This window comes from Mus caroli, unplaced genomic scaffold, assembly GCF_978045245.1.
Source record: "Mus caroli unplaced genomic scaffold, Mus_caroli_1 scaffold_1, whole genome shotgun sequence".
In the NCBI taxonomy this organism is placed as follows: Eukaryota; Metazoa; Chordata; class Mammalia; order Rodentia; family Muridae; genus Mus; species Mus caroli.
In genome coordinates, this window is record NW_028227256.1 from 94,972,459 (window position 1) to 94,992,349 (window position 19,891).

At 36.2% G+C, this 19,891-nt stretch overlaps 1 protein-coding gene across 3 annotated transcripts in view; it reads left to right on the forward strand.

The window, feature by feature from the left end:
- Window positions 1–19,891, forward strand: part of LOC110294789 (solute carrier organic anion transporter family member 6C1-like) — an 88,928-nt gene that overhangs the window by 59,764 nt on the left and 9,273 nt on the right. For all 3 annotated transcript variants that reach the window (XM_021163258.2, XM_021163266.2, XM_021163273.2), the window contains 4 exons: window positions 9,871–10,024; window positions 15,544–15,731; window positions 16,989–17,053; window positions 19,243–19,380. In XM_021163258.2, the coding sequence (XP_021018917.1) occupies window positions 9,871–10,024; window positions 15,544–15,731; window positions 16,989–17,053; window positions 19,243–19,380 (545 nt within the window). The remainder of the gene's footprint in view (window positions 1–9,870; window positions 10,025–15,543; window positions 15,732–16,988; window positions 17,054–19,242; window positions 19,381–19,891) is intronic.

The window sequence follows — 19,891 nt, forward strand, 5'->3', positions numbered from 1 at the left end:
TTAAAGGTAATTTTGTTTTGTTTTGTTTTGCATATTCCTCTTATATCCCAATCATTGCCCCTCCCCCCAGTCACTCCATCCCACAATCTTTCCCTTTTCCCCTGACCAGGTCAGCCCTTCCCTGGTACTCCTCCACTCCCCCCCCCCACTTTCATATTTCAAGTCTCTGTGAGGCTAGCAACTCATCTTCCAGGGAGGCAAAACATGGCAGCCCACCTAGAAGAACATATACCATGTACAGGCAACAACATTTGGGGTAGACCCTGCTCCAGTTTTTCAGGATTCACATGAAGGCCAAGCTGCACATCTACTACATATGTGCAGGGAAGCCATACAAGGGACCTATGTATGTTCCTTGTTTGGTGATTCCAATTTGGAGAATCCCAAGGGTCCATGATAGTTGACTCTGTTGGTCTTCCTAAAGTGTCCCTATTCCCTTTGGTGTTCACAATCCTTCCTCCTAATCTTCCATTAAGAAACCCCAAGCTCCACTGTTTGGCTGGGATAGATAAATATACATTTGTAGACTATATACTTTATTCATAACTGAAGGAATATTTTTATATTAATAATTCAGTAACTACATATTTACATAGTTTTTGGAATTATTAATCATGCAACTGAAATATCAAACATGTTTATTTTTTATATTAAGGTTACATATTTCATATAGATATATTTGTTTATCATCCTTTATTAGTAATTTATGATAAAAATTTTGCCTGATTCAGCTGCTAGGGGGAGCCTCTCAAAGGACAACAGGCACCTGTCTACAAGCATAGCAGTATCATTAATAGTGGTAGGGATGGGTGCTAGTCTACTGAGTGGGTTTGATGTTGGGCCATTCCCTCAGGCTCTGATCCATTCCCCATGCATGCATTTCTTGTAGACCAGATAAAGATCTATTGAAAGTTTTGTGTGTGGGTTGGTGTTTCTATTACTTCACTGGGGTTCCTGCCTGGCTACAGCAGGTGGCCTCTTCAGTTTCCATATCTCCAATGTTGTGAGTCACAGCTAAGGCCACCCTATTGATTCATGGCCATCTTCCTTATCACAGGTCTTTGCCTCATCCTGGACCACCTCACCCCTCTCAGTTGCATATTTCCATTCATTTTCATGGCCATCTAGTCATCTCTCCTGTCCTTCTCCACACTTGATCCTGAACACCCCACACTACCCTCCCCATCCCTCTTCCACCTATTTCCCTCCCTCCATCTGCGTCTTATGGCTATTTTATTCCTCTTCTGAGTGAAAATCAAGCTTCTTCACCCAGGCCTTCCTGCTTGCTTAGCTTTTTAAGGTCTTGTTTAGCATGGTACCTGTATTTTATAGCAAATATCCACTTATAAGTGAGTACAAATCATGCATGTCCTATTGAGACTGGGTAATGTCACTCAGGATGATATTTTAACATCCTTCCATTTGCTGCAAAATTCATGGTGTCTTTTTTTTAACATATCTAGCCTTTTTTATTAATAATTTTATTCATTTACATTTTAAATGATATCCCCCTTCATGGTTACTCCCCCACAAACCTCCATCCAACCTTTATTTTTCTCCATCTCTTTTGCCTCTCTGATGGTGCTCTTTCATCCACTCACCCACTCCTGCCTCACTGCTCTAGTAACCCCTACACTGGGGCATCAATTCTCCACAGGACCAAGAGCCTCCTTTCAAACTGATGTCAGATGAGGCCATCCTCTGCTACATACATATCTGGAGTCATGGATACCTCCATATACTCTTTGGTTGGTGGTTTAGTCCCTGGGAGTTCTGGGTGTTCCAGTTCATTGATATTGTTCTTTCTATGGAGTTGCAATTCCCTTCAGTTCCTTCAGTCCTTCCCCTAGCTCTCCTATTGGGTTCCCCAAGCTCAGTCTGATGGTTGCCTGTAGGTATCTGCATCTGTATTAATAAGGTGCTATCAGAACCTTTCAGGGAAAAGCCATACAAGACTCCTGTTACCATGTGCTTCGTGGCATCAACAATAATGTACGGTTTAATTTGCAGATGGAATGGATCCCTGGGTTGGGGTAGTCTCTGGAATGCTTTCCTCAGTCTCTGTTCCATTTTTTTTTTGTCCTGGCCTTTCCTTTGGAAGGATCAATTCTGGGTTAACAATTTTGAGATGGGCAGATGTCCCCTTCTCTGAAATGGGGACAGTACCTATCTACTGGAGGTGTTCTCTATAGGTTCTATCTCCTTTTTGTTGGGTATCTCAGCTAAAGTCATTACCACTGGATCCTGGCAGCCTCTTGCTACCCTGGCAAATGAGGCTTTCTGGTGGCTACCCCTAGTTCCCCATCCTCTAGTGCTACATATTTCTATTCAATTTCTTGACCCTGTGTACTACTCTCCTGTCATGTTCCATACCTAAACCTGCTCCCCTTATTCCATCGCCCTCCTCTCTCCCTCCCAGTACCCTTTCTCTCTCTACCTACTGTGATTATTTTGTTTCCCCTTCTATCTAGAATTTAAGCATCCACACTTTGATAATATTTTCTCTTAAGCACAATATGGTTTGTGGGTTGTATCATGGGTAATTCAAGCTTTTAGGCTAATATCCACTTATCAGTGAGTATATATCATATGTGTTCTTTGTGTTTGGGTTATATCTGTTCAGATGAAATTTTATAGCTCCCTCCATTTGGCTGTGAATTTCATGAAGTCATTATTTTTAATAGCAGATTAGTACTCCATTGTGTAAATGTGCCACATTTTCTCTATCCATTCTTCTGTTGAGGGACATCTGTGTTGCTCCAGATTCTGGCTATTATAAGTAAGGCTGGTATAAACATAGTGGATCATGTGTCCTTATTATATGTTGGATTTTCTTTTGGATCTATGACCAGGAGTTGAATAGCTGGGTCTTTAAGTAGAACTATTTCTAATTTTCTGAGGAACCACAGGAGTGATTATTTTTAATAACTTAAGAATATTTGATTGTGTAAATGTACCACACTTTCATTATCCATTGTTCATTTGAAGGACATTTAGGTTGGTTCCCACTTCTGGATATTATGAATAAAGCTTTTATGAACAAAGTTGTGCAAGTGACTTTCTGGGATGTTGAAGCATCCTTTGGGTATAGCTGAGTCTTGAGGTTGAACTATTTCAAATTTTCTGAAACCACCAAATTGATTTCTAAAGTCGTTGTACAAGTTTGCACTCCCACCAGCTATGAAGAAGTTTTCTCCTTGCTCTACATCCTTTCTAGAATTTACTATCTCTTGAGTTATCGATCTTAGCCATTCTGACAGCCATATGATAGAACTTCAAAGTTGTTTTCATGTGAATTTCCCTGAGGACCTAGGACTTTGAATATTTCCTTAAGTGTTTCTCAGTCATTCACGATTCCTCTGTTGATAATTCTCTGTTTAGCTCTGTAGACTATTTTTTTAACTGGATTATTTGAGTTGTTGTTTTCTAACTTCTTAAGTTCTTTGTAAATTTTGGATATGAGCCCTGTGTCAGTTGTAAGGTTGAAGATCCTTTCTTAGTCTGTAGGTTGCTGAAATGTTCTATTGACAGTGTCCTTCCTGGCCTTACAGAAGCCTTTCAATTTCATGAGGTCCCATTCATCAATTGTTAATAATAGAGCCTGAGATATTTATGTCCTTTTCAGGAAATTGTTTCTTTTTAAAATTTATTTATTTATTTATTTATTTATTTATTTATTTATTTATTTATTTATTTAATGTATATAAGCACAGCATTGTTCTCTTCAGACACAACAGAAGAGGACATCAGACCCCATTGCAGATGGTTCTGGACCACCATGTGATTGCTGAGAATTGAAATCAGGACCTCTGGGAGAGTACTCAGTACTCTTAACCATTGAGCTATCTCTTCAGCCCAGGATGTTGTTTCTTATACCAATGTGTTCAAGGATATTTCCAACTTTCTCTTCTATCAGATATACTGCATCTGTTTTAATGTTAAGGTCCTTTGAATCACTTGGACTTGAGTTTTGTGCAGGATGATAAATATGGATTTACTTGTATTCTTCTACATGCAGACATCCAGTTAGAGCAGCATCATTCATTGAAGATGTAATCATTGTTCCATTGTATGGTTTTGGATTCTTTATAAAAAATCAAGTCTCTGTCTATAGGTCTATGGGTTAATATCTGGAACTTTTATTAGATTCCATTGATAAAAGTGTTTGATTCTGTACAAATACCATGTAGTTTTGATCACTATTGCTCAGTAGTAAAGCTTAAGGTCAGGGATGGTAATTCATCCCTGGAAATTCTTTTATTGTTCAAGATTACTTTGACTCTTCTGGGTTTTTGTTTTTCCATATGAAGTTGAGTGTTGTTTTTTCAGGTTCATAAGGTTGTGTTGAACTTTTGATGGGGACTGAATTGAGTCTGAAGATTGCTATTGGTAAGATGATTATTTTCACTTTGTTAATCATTCTTGTCCATAAGTATGTGAGATCTTTCCATATTCTCATATCTTCTTTCCTTCTTCAGGGACTTGAAGTTATTGTCATACAGAGCTTACACTTGCTTAGTTAGAGTTACATCAAAATATTTCATACTATTTGTAGTTGTTGTAAAGGGTTTTATTTCCCTATTTTCTTTATTGGCCCAGTTATAGTTTGGATAAGGAGGGCTACTAAAATCTTTGAGTCAAATTCTCTTTTAAAAAATAACCCACAAACTATAAAATAAGACATCAGAAAACAGTATATTAAAAAAGGACTTATTTCTGATCATATAAAACATTTAACAGTAGTATGTAGAGGGAAATATTTAAAAATGCACCATCTTGCACTATCACTGGCTACTCTTGGGTGCTGGCAATCCCACTGCCTCTATGGCTAGCCCCATGCAGTGACCACACACCTCACAGTTCTCTTGCTGTGGATTCTGCCCACATTCCCAGCAATCCATTCCCTGTGGCTAGCAGTCTCAAATCCCATTAAAATCAAAACTCTAGAAGCTTGTAATTTATAAGTCAGATTTCTATCAGTAAATTCTCACCACAGAAAACACCCACACAATAAACTCACAGCCAATTGATATTCATATAAATTGTCTAATCTAGAGATAAGACAAATTGTCCTGTTACTGTCCATCACTTCGAAGATATTTATGGCTACCTGTTGCTATTTAAAGCCATGCAGATTCTAGATCATCTTTCTCTTCCTTCATCTTTCTTACTTCTCCCTCTCTCCTCTCTCTCCTGTCTCCAAAAATCTCCACCAGCCTTCCTTTTCCAGTGTCCAATCATAGGCGTCTTGTTGTTTTAATATTTAAATTATTAGGGGAAAAATTCTGCTACAGTGATATATTAGTATCTGGAAAATAAATGGCATATCTGAAATGGACAAATAATTTGAAACAGAATTTCATCAAATAATAATTATATACATGTGGAAAATATGCAGACAGAAATTCTTTCCCATTAGTCACTAGCAAATTGTTTTATATCAAAATGTGTAAATTAGTGAAATCATACCATTACAAAGTAATGTGGCAAACAGTTGAAGTTCCTACATACTGCTGGGAGAAATTCTACAAGGAACTGAGGGCACCTAAATGAACCACAAAGAGGTTAGAGTAAAATGGCTGTTCAGGTTGACCTTGTCAACTTGGATCAAACTTTGAGGAGTCCGACGTCATTTTGCCTCTTCTCAAATTTAAACCCAAACTACTCATGTGCTAGCCTTTCCAACATCTTGTCACTGAACTCCAACCTTGAGTACATCATGGCAAGTTTTGTCATTCACTTTTCCCTTTCTACATTCACAAATCTTCAATATTTTCTTTCTCTGAAATTAGGTCAGTTTCTGTTCTCAGTGCATCTCTGTCCTTCATGTGTTTATACATGAGGTCAGTTAATGTAGAGCCTCAATTTTGCTGCTATGTTTTAGATGTTACATTTCTCTCAAATTTTAATGCGGTGCCTCTAGAAAGCAACCTACAAAGTAGGTTCAAATCCTTAGTAGTGTTAAGCAGATAAGATGATATCCAATTGATTTAGCTCAAATATTTTGAATTTTTTTCTCTTAATTTATCTACCACAAACACCAAATCCTAACTTAAACATTGATTTGAGGAGCAGGATAACAGAATGTCCTCAATAAATTGAATGAACAATGCCTCGGGAAGTTTAATTAGCATCAGTTTAAGTGCTTTACCTTCTAGTTATAATTGTTGCTGTACTTAAAGTTGGGATCTTTTGATATTTTTCTGTCATGAAGAGGGTGGTATTTTCCTGGTATGAGGGAAAATGCTCATGAAAGCAGCTTTGACATTGAATTATTACTGCTTTGAGGAAAAAACAACAAAAAACAAACAAAACCAAAATCTAAGTTCCAGTTGTAGGTCCTGGAGCTCCACCTACCATTGCTTGGAACTCAGTTGTTGCTGCTCTGCACTACTGGACTCTGACAGAAAGGGCTGACAGGAGGAAGTCATCAGGAGAGCTCTGAGTTCTGGTTAGATCATGAGGAGGGTGATCTCTGAACCTGGGTAGCTTGCCTGGAATTTTGGGAGATTTGCAGTTCATTCTGCCTCCCTTACCAAGTTGTGTCTGGCAGAAAATTATATCATCTGTCTGTCTATCATCTATCTATCTATCTATCTATCTATCTATCTATCTATCTATCTATCTATCTATCTATCTATCTATCTATCTATCTATCTATCTATCTATCTTCTATTTGAATGAAAAAACTTCTGACAGGGATGTTTTTCTCCCCTATGGGTTATTTTTGTATTCAGAATAATTCTGAATGCTTTGGTCTTCTCGATCTTTGGTATTTGGTATCTGTCTAGAAATTTTTCCACTTCATCTGGATTTTCCAGTTGTGTTGAGTATAGGCTTTTGTAATAGGATCTGATGAGTTTTGAATTTCCCCAGTTTCCGTGGTTATATTCCCCCTTTCATTTTTGATTTTGTTAATTTGTATGTTGACTCTGTGTCCTTTGGTTTGTCTGGTGAAAGGTTTATCTATCTTGTTGATTTGCTCAAAGAACCAGCTCCTTGCTTTGTTGATTCTTTATATAGTTCTTTTTGTTTCTACTTGGTTGATTTCAGCCCTGAGTTTGATTATTTCCTGCCATCTATTCCTCTTGGGTGTATGTGCTAAGCTGTTAAACTGCTAGTGTATGCTCTCTCCAATTTCTGTTTGGAGCCACTCAGAGCTGAGTTTTCCTCTTAGCACTGCTTTCATTGTGTCTCATAAGTTTGGGTATGTTGTGGCTTCATTTTCATTATATTTTAAAATGTCTTTTATTTCTTTCTTGACCAGGTTATCATTGAGTAGAGCATTGTTCAATTTCCATGTGTATATAGACTTTCTGTTTTATTGTTGTTGTTTTCATTTTTTTTTTTTTGAAGACCAGCCTCAATCTGTAGTTATCTGATAGGACATATGGGATTATTTCAATCTTCTTATATCTGTTAAGGTGTTTTATGACAGGTTATATGGTCAATTTTGGAAAATGTACCATGAGGTGCTGAGAAGAAGGTATATTACTTGATTTTGGATAAAATGTTTTATAGATATCTGTTAAATCCATTTGGTCCATAACTTTTGTTAGTTTCACTGTGTCTCAGTTTAGTTTGTGTTTCCCTGATTTGTCCTTTTGATGTGAGTGGTGTGTTGAAGTCCCCCACAATTGAGATTTTTCCTTTGATGAGTATAATGTGTTCTTCCTTGCTGTTTTGATGACTTTTGGTTGAAAGTTGAATTTATGCAATATTGAATGGCTTTTTCAGCTTGTTTCTTGGGAGTATTTGCTTGGAAAATTGTATTTGATCCTTTTACTCTGAGGTACTGTTTGTCTTTGACACTGAGGTGCATTTCCTGTATGCAGCAAAATGCTGGGTACTGATTATTTATTCAGTATGTTAGTCTATGTCTTTTCAGTGGGGAATTGAGTCCATTGATTTCAAGAGCTATTCAAGAATAGTAATTTTTGCTTTCTGTTATTTTTGAAGTTATTTTTATGTTTTTGTGGTTATCTTCTTTTGGGTTTGTTAAAAGACTACTTTCTTACGTTTTCTAGCATGTAGTTTCCCTCCTTGTGTTGGCATTTTCCATCTATTATCCTTTGTAGGGCTGGATTTGTGGAAAGATATTGTGTAAATTTGGTTTTGTCTTGGAATACCTTGATTTCTCCATCTATGTTAATTGATAGTTTTGCTGGCTATAGTCGTCTGGGCTGGCATTTGTGTTCTCTTAGGTCCTGTATTACACCTTCCCTGGATCTCCTAGCTTTCATAGCCTCTTGTGAGAAGTCGGGTGTAGTCTAATTGTTCTGCCTTTATATGTTATTTGATCCTTACTGTTCTTAATATTCTTTCTTTGTTTTGTGCATTTGGTGTTTTGATTATTACGTGACAGCAGGAATTTCTTTTCTTGTCCAATCTATTTGGATTTCTGTAGGCTTCTTGTATGTTTATGGGAATCCCTTTCTTTAGTTTGGGGAAGTTTTCTTCTATAATTTTGTTGAAGATATTTACTGGCACTTTAAATTGGAAATCTTCACTCTCTTCTTTACCTATTATCCTTAGGTTTGATCTTCTCATTGTGTCCTAGATTTCCTGGATGTTTTGGGTTAGGAATTTTTTGCATTTTCTTTGTATATTATGTGAATGTTTTCTATGATATCTTCTGCACCTGAGATTCTCTCTTGTATCTCTTGTATTTTGTTGGTGATGCTTGCATCTATGACTCCTGTTCTGTTTCCTAGGTTTTCTTTCTCCAGTGCTGTCTCCCTTTCTGATTTCTTTATTGTTTTTATTTCCATTTTTAGATCCATGGTGTTTTTTTTCAGTTTCTTCACCTGTTTGGTTTTTTCCCCTGTAATTCTTTAATGTATTTTTCCGTTTCCTCTTATAGGTCTTTTACCTGTTTACCTGTGTTCTCTTGTATTTCTTTAAAAGAGTTATTTATTTCCTTCTTAAAGTCCTCTGTCAACATCATGAGTTGTGATCATCAGAGTCTTGCTTTTCTGGAGTGTTGGGGTAACCAGGGCTTGCTGTGGTGGGAGAACTGGGTTCTCATAATGACAAGTAGCCTTGGTGTCTGTTGCTTATGTTCTTGAGCTTGCCCTCCTCCATCTGGTTATCTGTGGTGTTAGCTGGTCTTGCTGTCTCTGACTGTGGCTTGTCCATAGTGCAATCTTTTGTGTCAGTATTTCTGAAAGACCAGTTCTCTCTGGGAGCTATTTAGGTATGGAGAGCTGTGGTTCAGTGCCAGCTCTGGGATGGAGACAGAAATCAGAAAGAGCCTTACCCCATCTCATCCTTAGTTCCTGGGTCCTAATGGCTCTGGTAGGGTCCCTCTTGGGCCAGGAATTTGAAGAGAAGTGCTTGCAGGTGTGTAGGTACTCTTTGGAGACCAGCCCTTTCCTGGGAGTAGTTATGTATGTAGTTCTGTGGCACAGGATCTGATATAGGCACAGACATGAATGGGAAAACTCCTGTCCTAGGCAGCTCCTTGGTTCCTGTGTCCTGAGGGTTCCGGCCTGTTTCTCTGAGCAGCAGTGGTGGTCCTACCTATGTTCACAGGCCTGTCTGCACTCCTGGGTTGATACCTCTCTCCTGGTTCCACCTGGGTATGGAGCCCAGTGGCAGAGTACTGGCTCCAAGCACAGAGGGAAACCAGAAGGCTCGAAAACATATGTCTTTATATGAACAAATAAAGGTCATTAATGCAAAAGAAGCAAGGAAAATATAAGTATCATGTGATTACTTTTTATAAAATCCCAACAGATGAACAGGAAGAGAAAAATCTGTGAAAAAATATTTCAAAAATGCATATTTATGGATATTATGAATATCTTGATGTACACATTAACAGTTTAAGTGATGGTTTTATAATTATGTTTAATCTCAACTTCACAGGCTTGGTATAATTGGAAACCTCACAGCTCCATGCAATGCGCCCTGTGGTTGTACAACTTCTGAATATAATCCTGTATGTGGAAGAGATGAGACACAATATTTCTCTCCCTGCTTTGCAGGTTGCAGAGCTACTAAAAAGCTAAGGAAGGAAAAGGTAGATTTTCTTATGCTTCTTTCTCTCCAGTAACATGCTCAATTGGTAGATGTTAACTAGATTTTACTCATAGCTCTCCAATATTTTGCTTTTATATTTTTCTCACTTTTAATTTTAGCAACAATCAAAGAAAAACTAATTTTTGTTTACCGAATTCCCTTTCATCAGCATTCACTGAAATTTGATCACAATCTTTCACAAACCGAAGAGTTGCCCAGTGCTATCCTGTGTGTCACCTCTCCTTCAAATGTGCCTTCTGCTGAGATTCAAAATCCCTAGTCTACATTTTCATATATATATATATATATATATATATATATATATATATATATGAAAGGGTTTTCAAGACAGGGGTTCTCTGTATAGCCATGGCTGTCCTAGAACTCACTCTGTAGACCAAGCTGGCCTTGAACTCAGAAATCCCCCTCTTTTACCTCACACGTGCTGGGATTAAAGGCGTGTGCCAGCACTGCCAGGCCTAGTTTCCCAATATTTCTTATTTCTGTTTCACAGCAACTCAGATTTGGACATGACTTTTAAAAAAATGGGTGGTTGTGAATACAGTTCTTTACCACTGAGCCATATCCCCAGCTCACACACACACACACACACACACACACACACACACACACACGTGAAGCACATCTGTGCATTCATGAAAATATTTGTTTCTCCAAAATATAAGAGTATTCAGTTATGAATTAGGTAAATGGGGTACTGGTCAGAGGAGAATGTCTGATGTCATTCATCAGGATCAGTCCATCTTAATTTGTGAGGCAGTCTTTCACATGTTTAGAGCTCTCCAAAGTATGCTAGAGTACCTGGCCCCAAGTCCCCAGGGAACCACATATTTCTGGATCTGCAGCAGTGGGCATAGAAGCACACTACCATGCAAGGCTTTTAATGTGGGTATAGTGAGAACACCATTCTTGGAACCACACAGAATTTTACTCCTTCCCCTATGTGTATGTTTCATATTTGCTAACTATGTTTTCTTAAGTTTTTCCTTTTTATTGGAACAAAATAGGGATCTAGGTACTAATACTGTTGTCTTTCTTTTCCTCTGCTTTTGATACCTGTGAAGAAAAGAGAGCAATAAATTGTATATTTACTGATTTGTAGATATTATATTGACATGTTTAGTAGTGTTTATGCTTTAATATCAGAACAAGGTTTTTAACAAGCATTATTAAAAAAATTTATGCTATTTATTAAAATATAATTTAAGTCTACCTTACAACTTCCAAAATACTTTTGAATTTGAATAACATTGTTATGATCCACCAATTCTAAGTTCAGAACCCCAAACATAGCATGACTCAGCATGTATAACTCATTAAGTAAATGTTATCATGTGTGATAACATTTGGATATAATTTGAATACATATCACCAAAATTTATGTATCAGAATATTGGCCCACAGTATGATGGATATAGAAGGTGATAGGATCCTTAAAATGTTAAGCAAGTTTGGAGGGCAGGGATAATTAATTGGTTTTTATTTTATTTTTTAACTTTTTACTGATTCTTTATGAGATTCACATCATGCACCCCAGGCCTACATACCTACTTGTCCCCTATAATCTGCTCTCTGTCCTTGGAAGCTTCACCCCCCCCCCAAGATACAAAACACACAAAGTAATAAACCAAACAAAGCATAAAAAATATCTCATTGTGGAAGCTGAAGTTTGCCACAGTGTGTCCCAAAGGGTAGCCCTGTGTCCATCTTCTCCTCAAATGTTCTTTGCAATGACTCACTAGTCTGGGTTAAGGTCTCTGGCTTCTATCACATCATCAGTATTGGATCCTTACTGGGACTCCTTACTGCTGTCCTGGTTTCCATGCATCATGTAAATCCTGCAGCTTTGGTTCATCAGGACTGGCCCTTTCACATGGACCCACAGTCCACACATACTATAGATTTTGCTTTTCCAAGAACTATATCCAGTGTGAGGCCAGGATGCTCTCATGAATTCACACCAGCTCAACTGACTACTGTAAGAACTAAGGGGTCAAGGGGGGAGAGCATCATGTCTGCACACATGCCACCTCAGAGTAGATGAGTGGTCAGCCACCTCTCCTTACCTCTGGCCCTTGAAATCATGGCAGTAAAGACTCCTCCAGCAGGGCCAGCTCTTCACTGAGATGCTAAGAACAGTATCAATTCTGAGCAATTCTTCTATTTGGGAAATTGTGCTTAGGAACATTCAGCATTTGGAATTCTTTATAATTTTCATCCATTTCTACAATGCATAATTAATTCATAATGAATATCACTTATAAATATTCCATAAAATATCCACACAAGTTTAAGATAACATTTGATAATTAAAAGGGTGGAAACAAAATACTTGCAGTGAAGAGTATAACTACCAGAGTTTTATAAAATGACAATTATCTGTATTGGAAATTATAGCTCTGAAGCAACATTGATAAAAACAAAGAGTTTGGTTATGCAAATTTGTTATGTATGGAATGGAGGAATTAACACAATAAGCATTAACTTGAAAAGGGAAAGAACTATAACAACAAAATAATTTTGATAAAACTAAGGAGAAATGATACCTTTAGTAAAATTTAAAAATGTCTTTTCTTCAAGAACATTGGGCTCCTTAAGACCACATCTTATATTTCATAAAATATGCTCACCTTTCCCCCCACATGTTTATGTAATAAAAATCCTTGTGTTTTTCTTTATGATCTTGTACCTTTAGCTGGTTCTTATATTTTTATGTTTTGATATGGAATTATTTTCTTTCTGCCTGAAGAATTTCCCCAACATTTCTGAAATGTATTCACTAGGCATGGGATGCTGGGTTGCATGTTCTTTACTCCCCCTTACCAATTGAAATCCACAGTTTTAGAATTTCTGAGAGAAGAATGATTTGTCTTTGCTATTGTTATCAACTGTTTGTCCATTGTAGGTGTTTTTTTTTATTTAAGTCTGTGGAGGGTCACTGATGTGGATCAGGGCTTCTCACATTACTGCATTCAATACGGAGAGAGGAAACTGGTGTGCACGCCTGGGCCAGCTGACAAATAGGATGCTTATTTCCCTATGGCCACTTTGTATTAGACATAATGCTCACTTTCAATCCCACAAATTAATGTCTGGCAATGACTATATATATACATACATACACTCGGGACAAAGTGATAATCAAAATTCACCATCACAGAGTTGTATTATCTTGTCTGTCCACAAACATTTAGAATTTTCTCTTTTTGTGCTTTATTTAGTATATGAATATAATTTTTATTTTATTTTTTTGTTTGGATTCAACCTGTATCTTGAGTCTGGATCAATATCTATCATTTATTACCCTATCTCTACCTAGCAACTTCCAAAATACTTTTGAATTTGAATAACATTGTTATGATGCCCCAATTCTAAGTTCAGAACCCCAAACATAGCATGACTCAGTTGCATGGTCAGAAGTCAGGGTTCAAAGCCAAGCTCTGGTCTGTCTAGAATCTCTGAGAATTAGTGCATTGTAAATGCTTCTGGTTTCTCTAAGTTTGAAAGTAATATAATTTGTATTTCTTTAATAGATTTCCTCAGAGGCAGTTTTAGCTTATATGGACTACTAAAATTCTTTAACAGGTGAACCCCTTTCCATCAAGGTCAGCAAAATACAATATTAGGCTGCCTTCCTCTAATGAAATGCCTGTTACACTTTGAAGCTCACCTAGTCAGTTGAGATTCAAAGTACTCTTTTTTCCCCCTCATTACACTTGTAATATACTTTATAAGAGAACTAAAAGCCACAGATTCTTTTCCATGGGTATTATTAAGTTATGTATACTTGATGGACAGAATCACACAGAAGGGAGGGGACATCTACACTGTGCTATACTTTTTAATATTTCCTATAGATTTCCAACTGTTTTACTTAAGAAAAAAAAGATTCTTTTCTAACAAAATAAACCTGTCTAGTTTCCTTTCCCTTCACTCCTCCCAAATTTCCCTTTATTTCCCCTCTCCCACAAATCCAATCCTATTCTGCCTCCTCTTTATACAAGAGCGTACCACTTAGAGACAACAGTCAAGTAGGACAAAGCAAGATACAATAAGCCTCATATTGAGGTTGGACTGAAGGGATCCGATGAAGAAGAAAAGTGTCCCTAGAGAGATAAAAAATTGTCAGAGATACACCCCTCTCACTGTTATGAGTGCCACTAATACACCAAGGTTTTCAGGCCATAACATAAACACAGAAGACCTGGTACAGACCCATGCAGACCCTGTGCTTGCTGCTTCAGTCTCTTTTAACTCATGCGAGCTCTGCATAGGTGATTCAGTGATCCAAATTCTCTTGGTATCTTCTATCCCTCAGACTCCTGCAATTTAATCTCTCCCTCTACTGCAGTCTTTCCCTATATGCCAGTGGAGGGACCTAGTGAGTCCTCCAATTTAGAATGTCTCTCACAGAATATCTGGCTGAGGTTCTCTGCACTACTCCTATCTACTGATGGAGGGGACCTCTCTGATGACAACTGTACATAGCACCAAATTATGAGAATAGCAGAATATTATTAGGAATCTTTTGATTTTTGTTTTTCTGCCAATCATGTTTGGTTCTAGCCTAGGTCTATGGGCTCTATAGGTTTGAGAGAGCTGATATGAACAGGTCATTCAACCCCAAATGTATTGTGACCCATACATTGAGAACTTTATGACAAGAAGTAGAGGAGAAGGATCTCGGCAGGCCCTTTACATTCAAAGAGCTCTGTGGATGTTTTCCTTAGCAAAAGGATCCCAGTGTTGGTTTTTAGAAAATAATCTTTGGTCTTAGCATCAGATTGGGATGCTTTGGTATTCCTGTGGAACTCTCTCAGCCAACAACTCAAATGAATGCAACCCAGTATCACCACTGAAAACCTTTCCTGGTTCTCATACCATATCTTCCATTACTAGGAGTCTTCATTAGGGTCATCCTCATAGATTACAAGAATCCTCCCCTAGACTAGGTTTCCATAACACACCCAATGCTCCCCAATTCTAGCTCTATCTTTCACTTCTTGTCCATCTGATTCCTCTTGCTCCTGTCTTTGTCTACAGGCAATCTACAAACATAACTTTCTGTTTCTCCTTATCAAGAAGATCAATGAATCTACCATAGTGTCCTAGTTTTTATCTAAACTTGGGGTCTGTGAATTGTAGCTTCATTATCATTTACTTAATGAGAATATCCACTTATAAATTAGGACATATCATGTTTCTCCATCTGGTATGGTTTATCTCACACAGGATGTTTGTTGTTGTTGTTGTTTTATTACCATTCATTTGTCAACAAATTTCAAGATGCCACCTTTTTTAACAGCTGAGAAATACTCCATTGTGTAAATGTGCCACATATTCATTTGATCTTAATATCACACATACAGAAAATAAAAGCAATAAGAAACAAAACCCTGGGAAATATCTCTTGAGTATTAATTTAATCTTTACTCTCATAATAAGGCTATTGTATGCTGGCTATTTCTGAAATACTATTATTATTTTCAATATTAATAGACATACTACAATTGTTCTTGCATCAAAGAAGGATTGACAACTGCTGATAATGAAGGTCAATATATTGATGCTGTTTCTGGAACATGTAATACCAGATGCCTTACATTGCCTTTATTTTTTGCCTTTTACTTTACTGCAACCATTTTTTCTAGTTTCTGTAGTATACCTTCAACCTTGATTGTCATTCAGTAAGTATGTGATTTTTGTAATTATTGAGAAGTTACCTTATAAGTATGAAACAGGAATACTTCAAATTATTACCACAAATGATTTCCTGTGATTTATTGTAGTTAATACAAATAGAAAATATTTTTATTGTTAAAATTTATGTATATGTATAATTTTCCCTTTTACTTATTATACTTAGTCTTTTTCTGTAATGTGTATAGATGCTACACTTATTCTCACTTTAATTTAAAAATGAAACCCGTGTTGGAATTGAATATATTGATCTCTAACTTTATAGCAAATGTAGGTATTTATGCACCAGAAACAGCATAACTTTGAAAGAAACCTTATATTTATCTTGTAGAATATACATGATAAATCCATAATCAAGAAAATTTTAAATTGTCACCATAGATGTGAGTGTAAATTTAACTTATTAGTGTGTGTATTTAACAATAGTTCTACATTAACAGCTGAGTCATGTGTCAACAAAAATGGAGTGCAGTAAATTTTACAGATTTAAAGTTATTTTTTTCATTTATTTTAATTTGGAATTGTGAATATAATAAGGATACCACATGAAAGAGGGGAGACTCAGAAATTAGGATGATTCAAGTAAAATTGAATAAAGTTCTAACCAAATGTAGGATGGTTGTAAGGAAAGCCATTTCATAATGTGTTATGCAGGCACAATGGTCTGCATGGAATGAGAGTGAGAGAGGAGCCCTTGTAAGGAAGACAACCTTCTTTGGGGCTCACTCACCCCAAGTAACCATTGGGGTATACCTAAAGGTAAAGAGTGGACTTAAATTATCCCCCTCATTCAAAGAGCCATTTTACCAGAACTCAATCAAAGGCAAGAATGTTAAGTGTAGACTTACTGATGCAATTTATAGAGTATAGAATCCACCAGAAACAGCGAACTAAGAAAGTACAGAGTGTACTTACCAATGCTGAAATGGACTCTAAGCAATACCATACCTGGCAGAGGGAGGAAAGTAAACATGAGACCTATACAGAGCTGAGTTGTTTCAGGAAAAGGTGGTTCAGGCAGATTTAATCCATAAAGTTCTTCCCCAATGGAAAGAATTTTATTGTTTGAGTTTTTATTCATGTTAAATAATGGGTAAATGGATAGATATATACTGTGTTTATAGGACAAATTGAACTTTTGTCAACCAGCTAAATATTTGTGGTGTAAATTAAGTATAACATAAATTAAAAAAAAAACCTAGCATGTGTGACTCATAGGTAATATCATTGCTATTTGCTTTCAGAAGTGTACCTACCAGTTGGAATTCAATGAGTTTGGGTTTAATGTCGACAGTTTGGAGATTCACTGGTATGTGTTTTCAGCTATATACAATGTACAAAATTGTTTATCTTTGACATGTAAATTTTCATGTATACTTAAACTTCAGGAAAAAATAATGTAAAGTGATACAAAAATAAATATGAGATTGCTCTATTAGGTAAGATAAAAACCATCCAATTAAACAAAATGGGCTTCAATTATATTGTGTCAGCTGAAGCCTTGAGTTGTACCTGAAGTGTTTTCATCATCACACACAAATTACAGAGAGATTATTTAAAACATCTACATATTTGAAGTAATATTATACTTGTATGCTTGTGGATTGTCATAAGAAATGTGTCCTGTGAAATATTTTCCTTAATCACAGTTTTTGACCATGTTTATAGCAGTACTCATAAAATTTCTTCCTGCAGAGTAGTTCTCTGGTTCAATAGGAAAGGGGTTGGTTGTCCATATAACCAATCTTGCCACTATTGCACCATGGGCACTACTACCTGCCTGAAACCTTTGTACTGTAGTTGAGTCTGGCCATGGATAATACCCAACTTTTCTCCATCAGCCTGAATAGCTCACCCAGCTCTATGAACGCTAGTCAGCAGAGAGATTTCAGGATTTTTTTCTTTGTGTCCTGTCACCAAAGTGTATCTTCAGTAATCAGGTCTTATCATCTAGACATTTTGGTACTATTATCAATGGCAATAGTCCATATTGTTTCAAGTGCCTCTACAGCCTCCCTGAACAATAAATAACCAACAGAGAGGAAAATGGTGTTTGACACTGAGATTTGCACTTAATATTACCTGTGTTCATGCAGAGTATTACTTACAAGTGTGGGACACATCTGTTCAACTCTGAAATAATTCTTACTACACGACCCTGTTATACAATTCCTGGGCATATTGCCAAATGAATTGATTTCTTATTACATCAATACCATAGTATTCATGCTCACTGATTTTATATTGCTTTACAGCTAGGAATGGAGGCAACTTAGTTGGTCATCAGCTGAGGAATGCACACTGAGAATGCATATATATATATATATATATATATATATATATATATATATATATATATTATAAATTACTGGTAATGAAAAAGTAACATTGAGAAACTTGCAGAAAAATTGAAATAACCAAAAAGGAATTATATTGAGTGAGGTCATTCAGGTCCAACAATATAATTCTAAATGCTCCTTTTAATAAGTTTATCTTAGCTTTTGATCATTTGTAGGTTTAATCCAAAGTACATTTTGAAACTAGAAATGGCCCATTGCTTGATAGGATTCAATTGGGGAAAAGGTATGGCATAATATAGGTGAGATAAAAGTAGAGAGGGAGAATGTAGGGAACAAAAGGGTTTGGGGAGGGAGTAAAATAACAGAGCAAAGGAAGGGCCAGGGGAAGCCTCAAAGAAAATGCAGTCTTTATGAAGAAGTTACATGGGCAACAATGATCTTGTAGCATGAGTAAAAGTTCATAAACAAGAAGGATAAAACCCATGTGATATGAAAACACAGTGGGAAATACTGGATGCTGTGGTTTTAAAAGGACGGGACTGAGATGAATAATGAAGAAATAGAGGAAGAGTCCATCAAAACTAAGAATGATAGAAGGTTTATGAACTCTTACTAGCTTTTATGCTATATGAAAATAGAAGATATGAATAGATTATGTGTTTTAATTTAATTGATAGCAGCACATTGAACCCCTGTGTGTGTGTGTGTGTGTGTACAGGCTGTTGCCACTGAGAATCTTGAAATATATTCCCCTGGGATAAGAGAAGGTTTCTTGAGAGACATAGACAAGAGATTGCAGACAGAAAATAGTAAGAAGTCACTTTTGGTCATTAAAAAAATCTCATAGTTATCTATCTTTAAAGATAGTAGGAGTTAAAAAATCATGTAATAGAGTTCCTTTGATGTAAATATGTCTGATAAATATTCCCTTTAAAAATCTACTTTATATCTTATAAATAACAGCATGGGCAGAATGCTAAAATCATTGTAAACTACTAATATTGGTATGCATGCAAGGATCAGGATATTGATTATCACATTTTTTAGCCAATGGAAAAAAGGCTATTATAGAATTTTCAATAATTGTATAGGATTCCCTGTATGTGCATGCATGGATGCTGAGAAGTAATTATTCTTATCCTGTTTTTTTTGTTTTTGTTTTTTAATGAAGCACTTCTGATCATTTACTATTTTATAGGCTCTGTCCCTGCACCAATATTTTTTGCAGCAACATCAGATTTTACTTGTCAATTCTGGGATATTAATGAATGTGGAGAAAAAGTACATTGTTGGATCTATAATACGGAAAATTTGGTCTACACATTTAAGACAATATGTAAGTGATGTGAATTTTATATTGATTTTAGAATTTCCAATTGTTTATACCAAGGTAATAACTGTGAATAAGTACTTTGATAATTAAAGACTTACATAATTCTATAGGAAGTATTTTGTAAGCTTTTATTATATAATTCATGCAAATGCTTATATTTTTCTGTTAAGTGCACTCTAGATTTCTGTATAATACTTTAAGAAAGGGTAGTAATTAATATAATTTTAATGTGTTGACTATTTTGTACATTTTTGAAGGCAAAATAAAATTTTCCTAATAAAATTTTAAAGGCAACAGATTTAATTATTAGATAAATTTGAATAAAAACTATAATAGCTGTTTGGTGGTTTGAATGCATATCACTCAACCTCACACACATTCATTTGTTTGAAAGCTTGACACATTGGGAGTAACACTGTTAGGTGGTATGGCCTTTTGTAGTAGGGGTGGATCTTTTAGAGAAAGTATGTTACTGTGGAGTCAAGCTTAAGGTCTCCTATGCTCAAACTATATG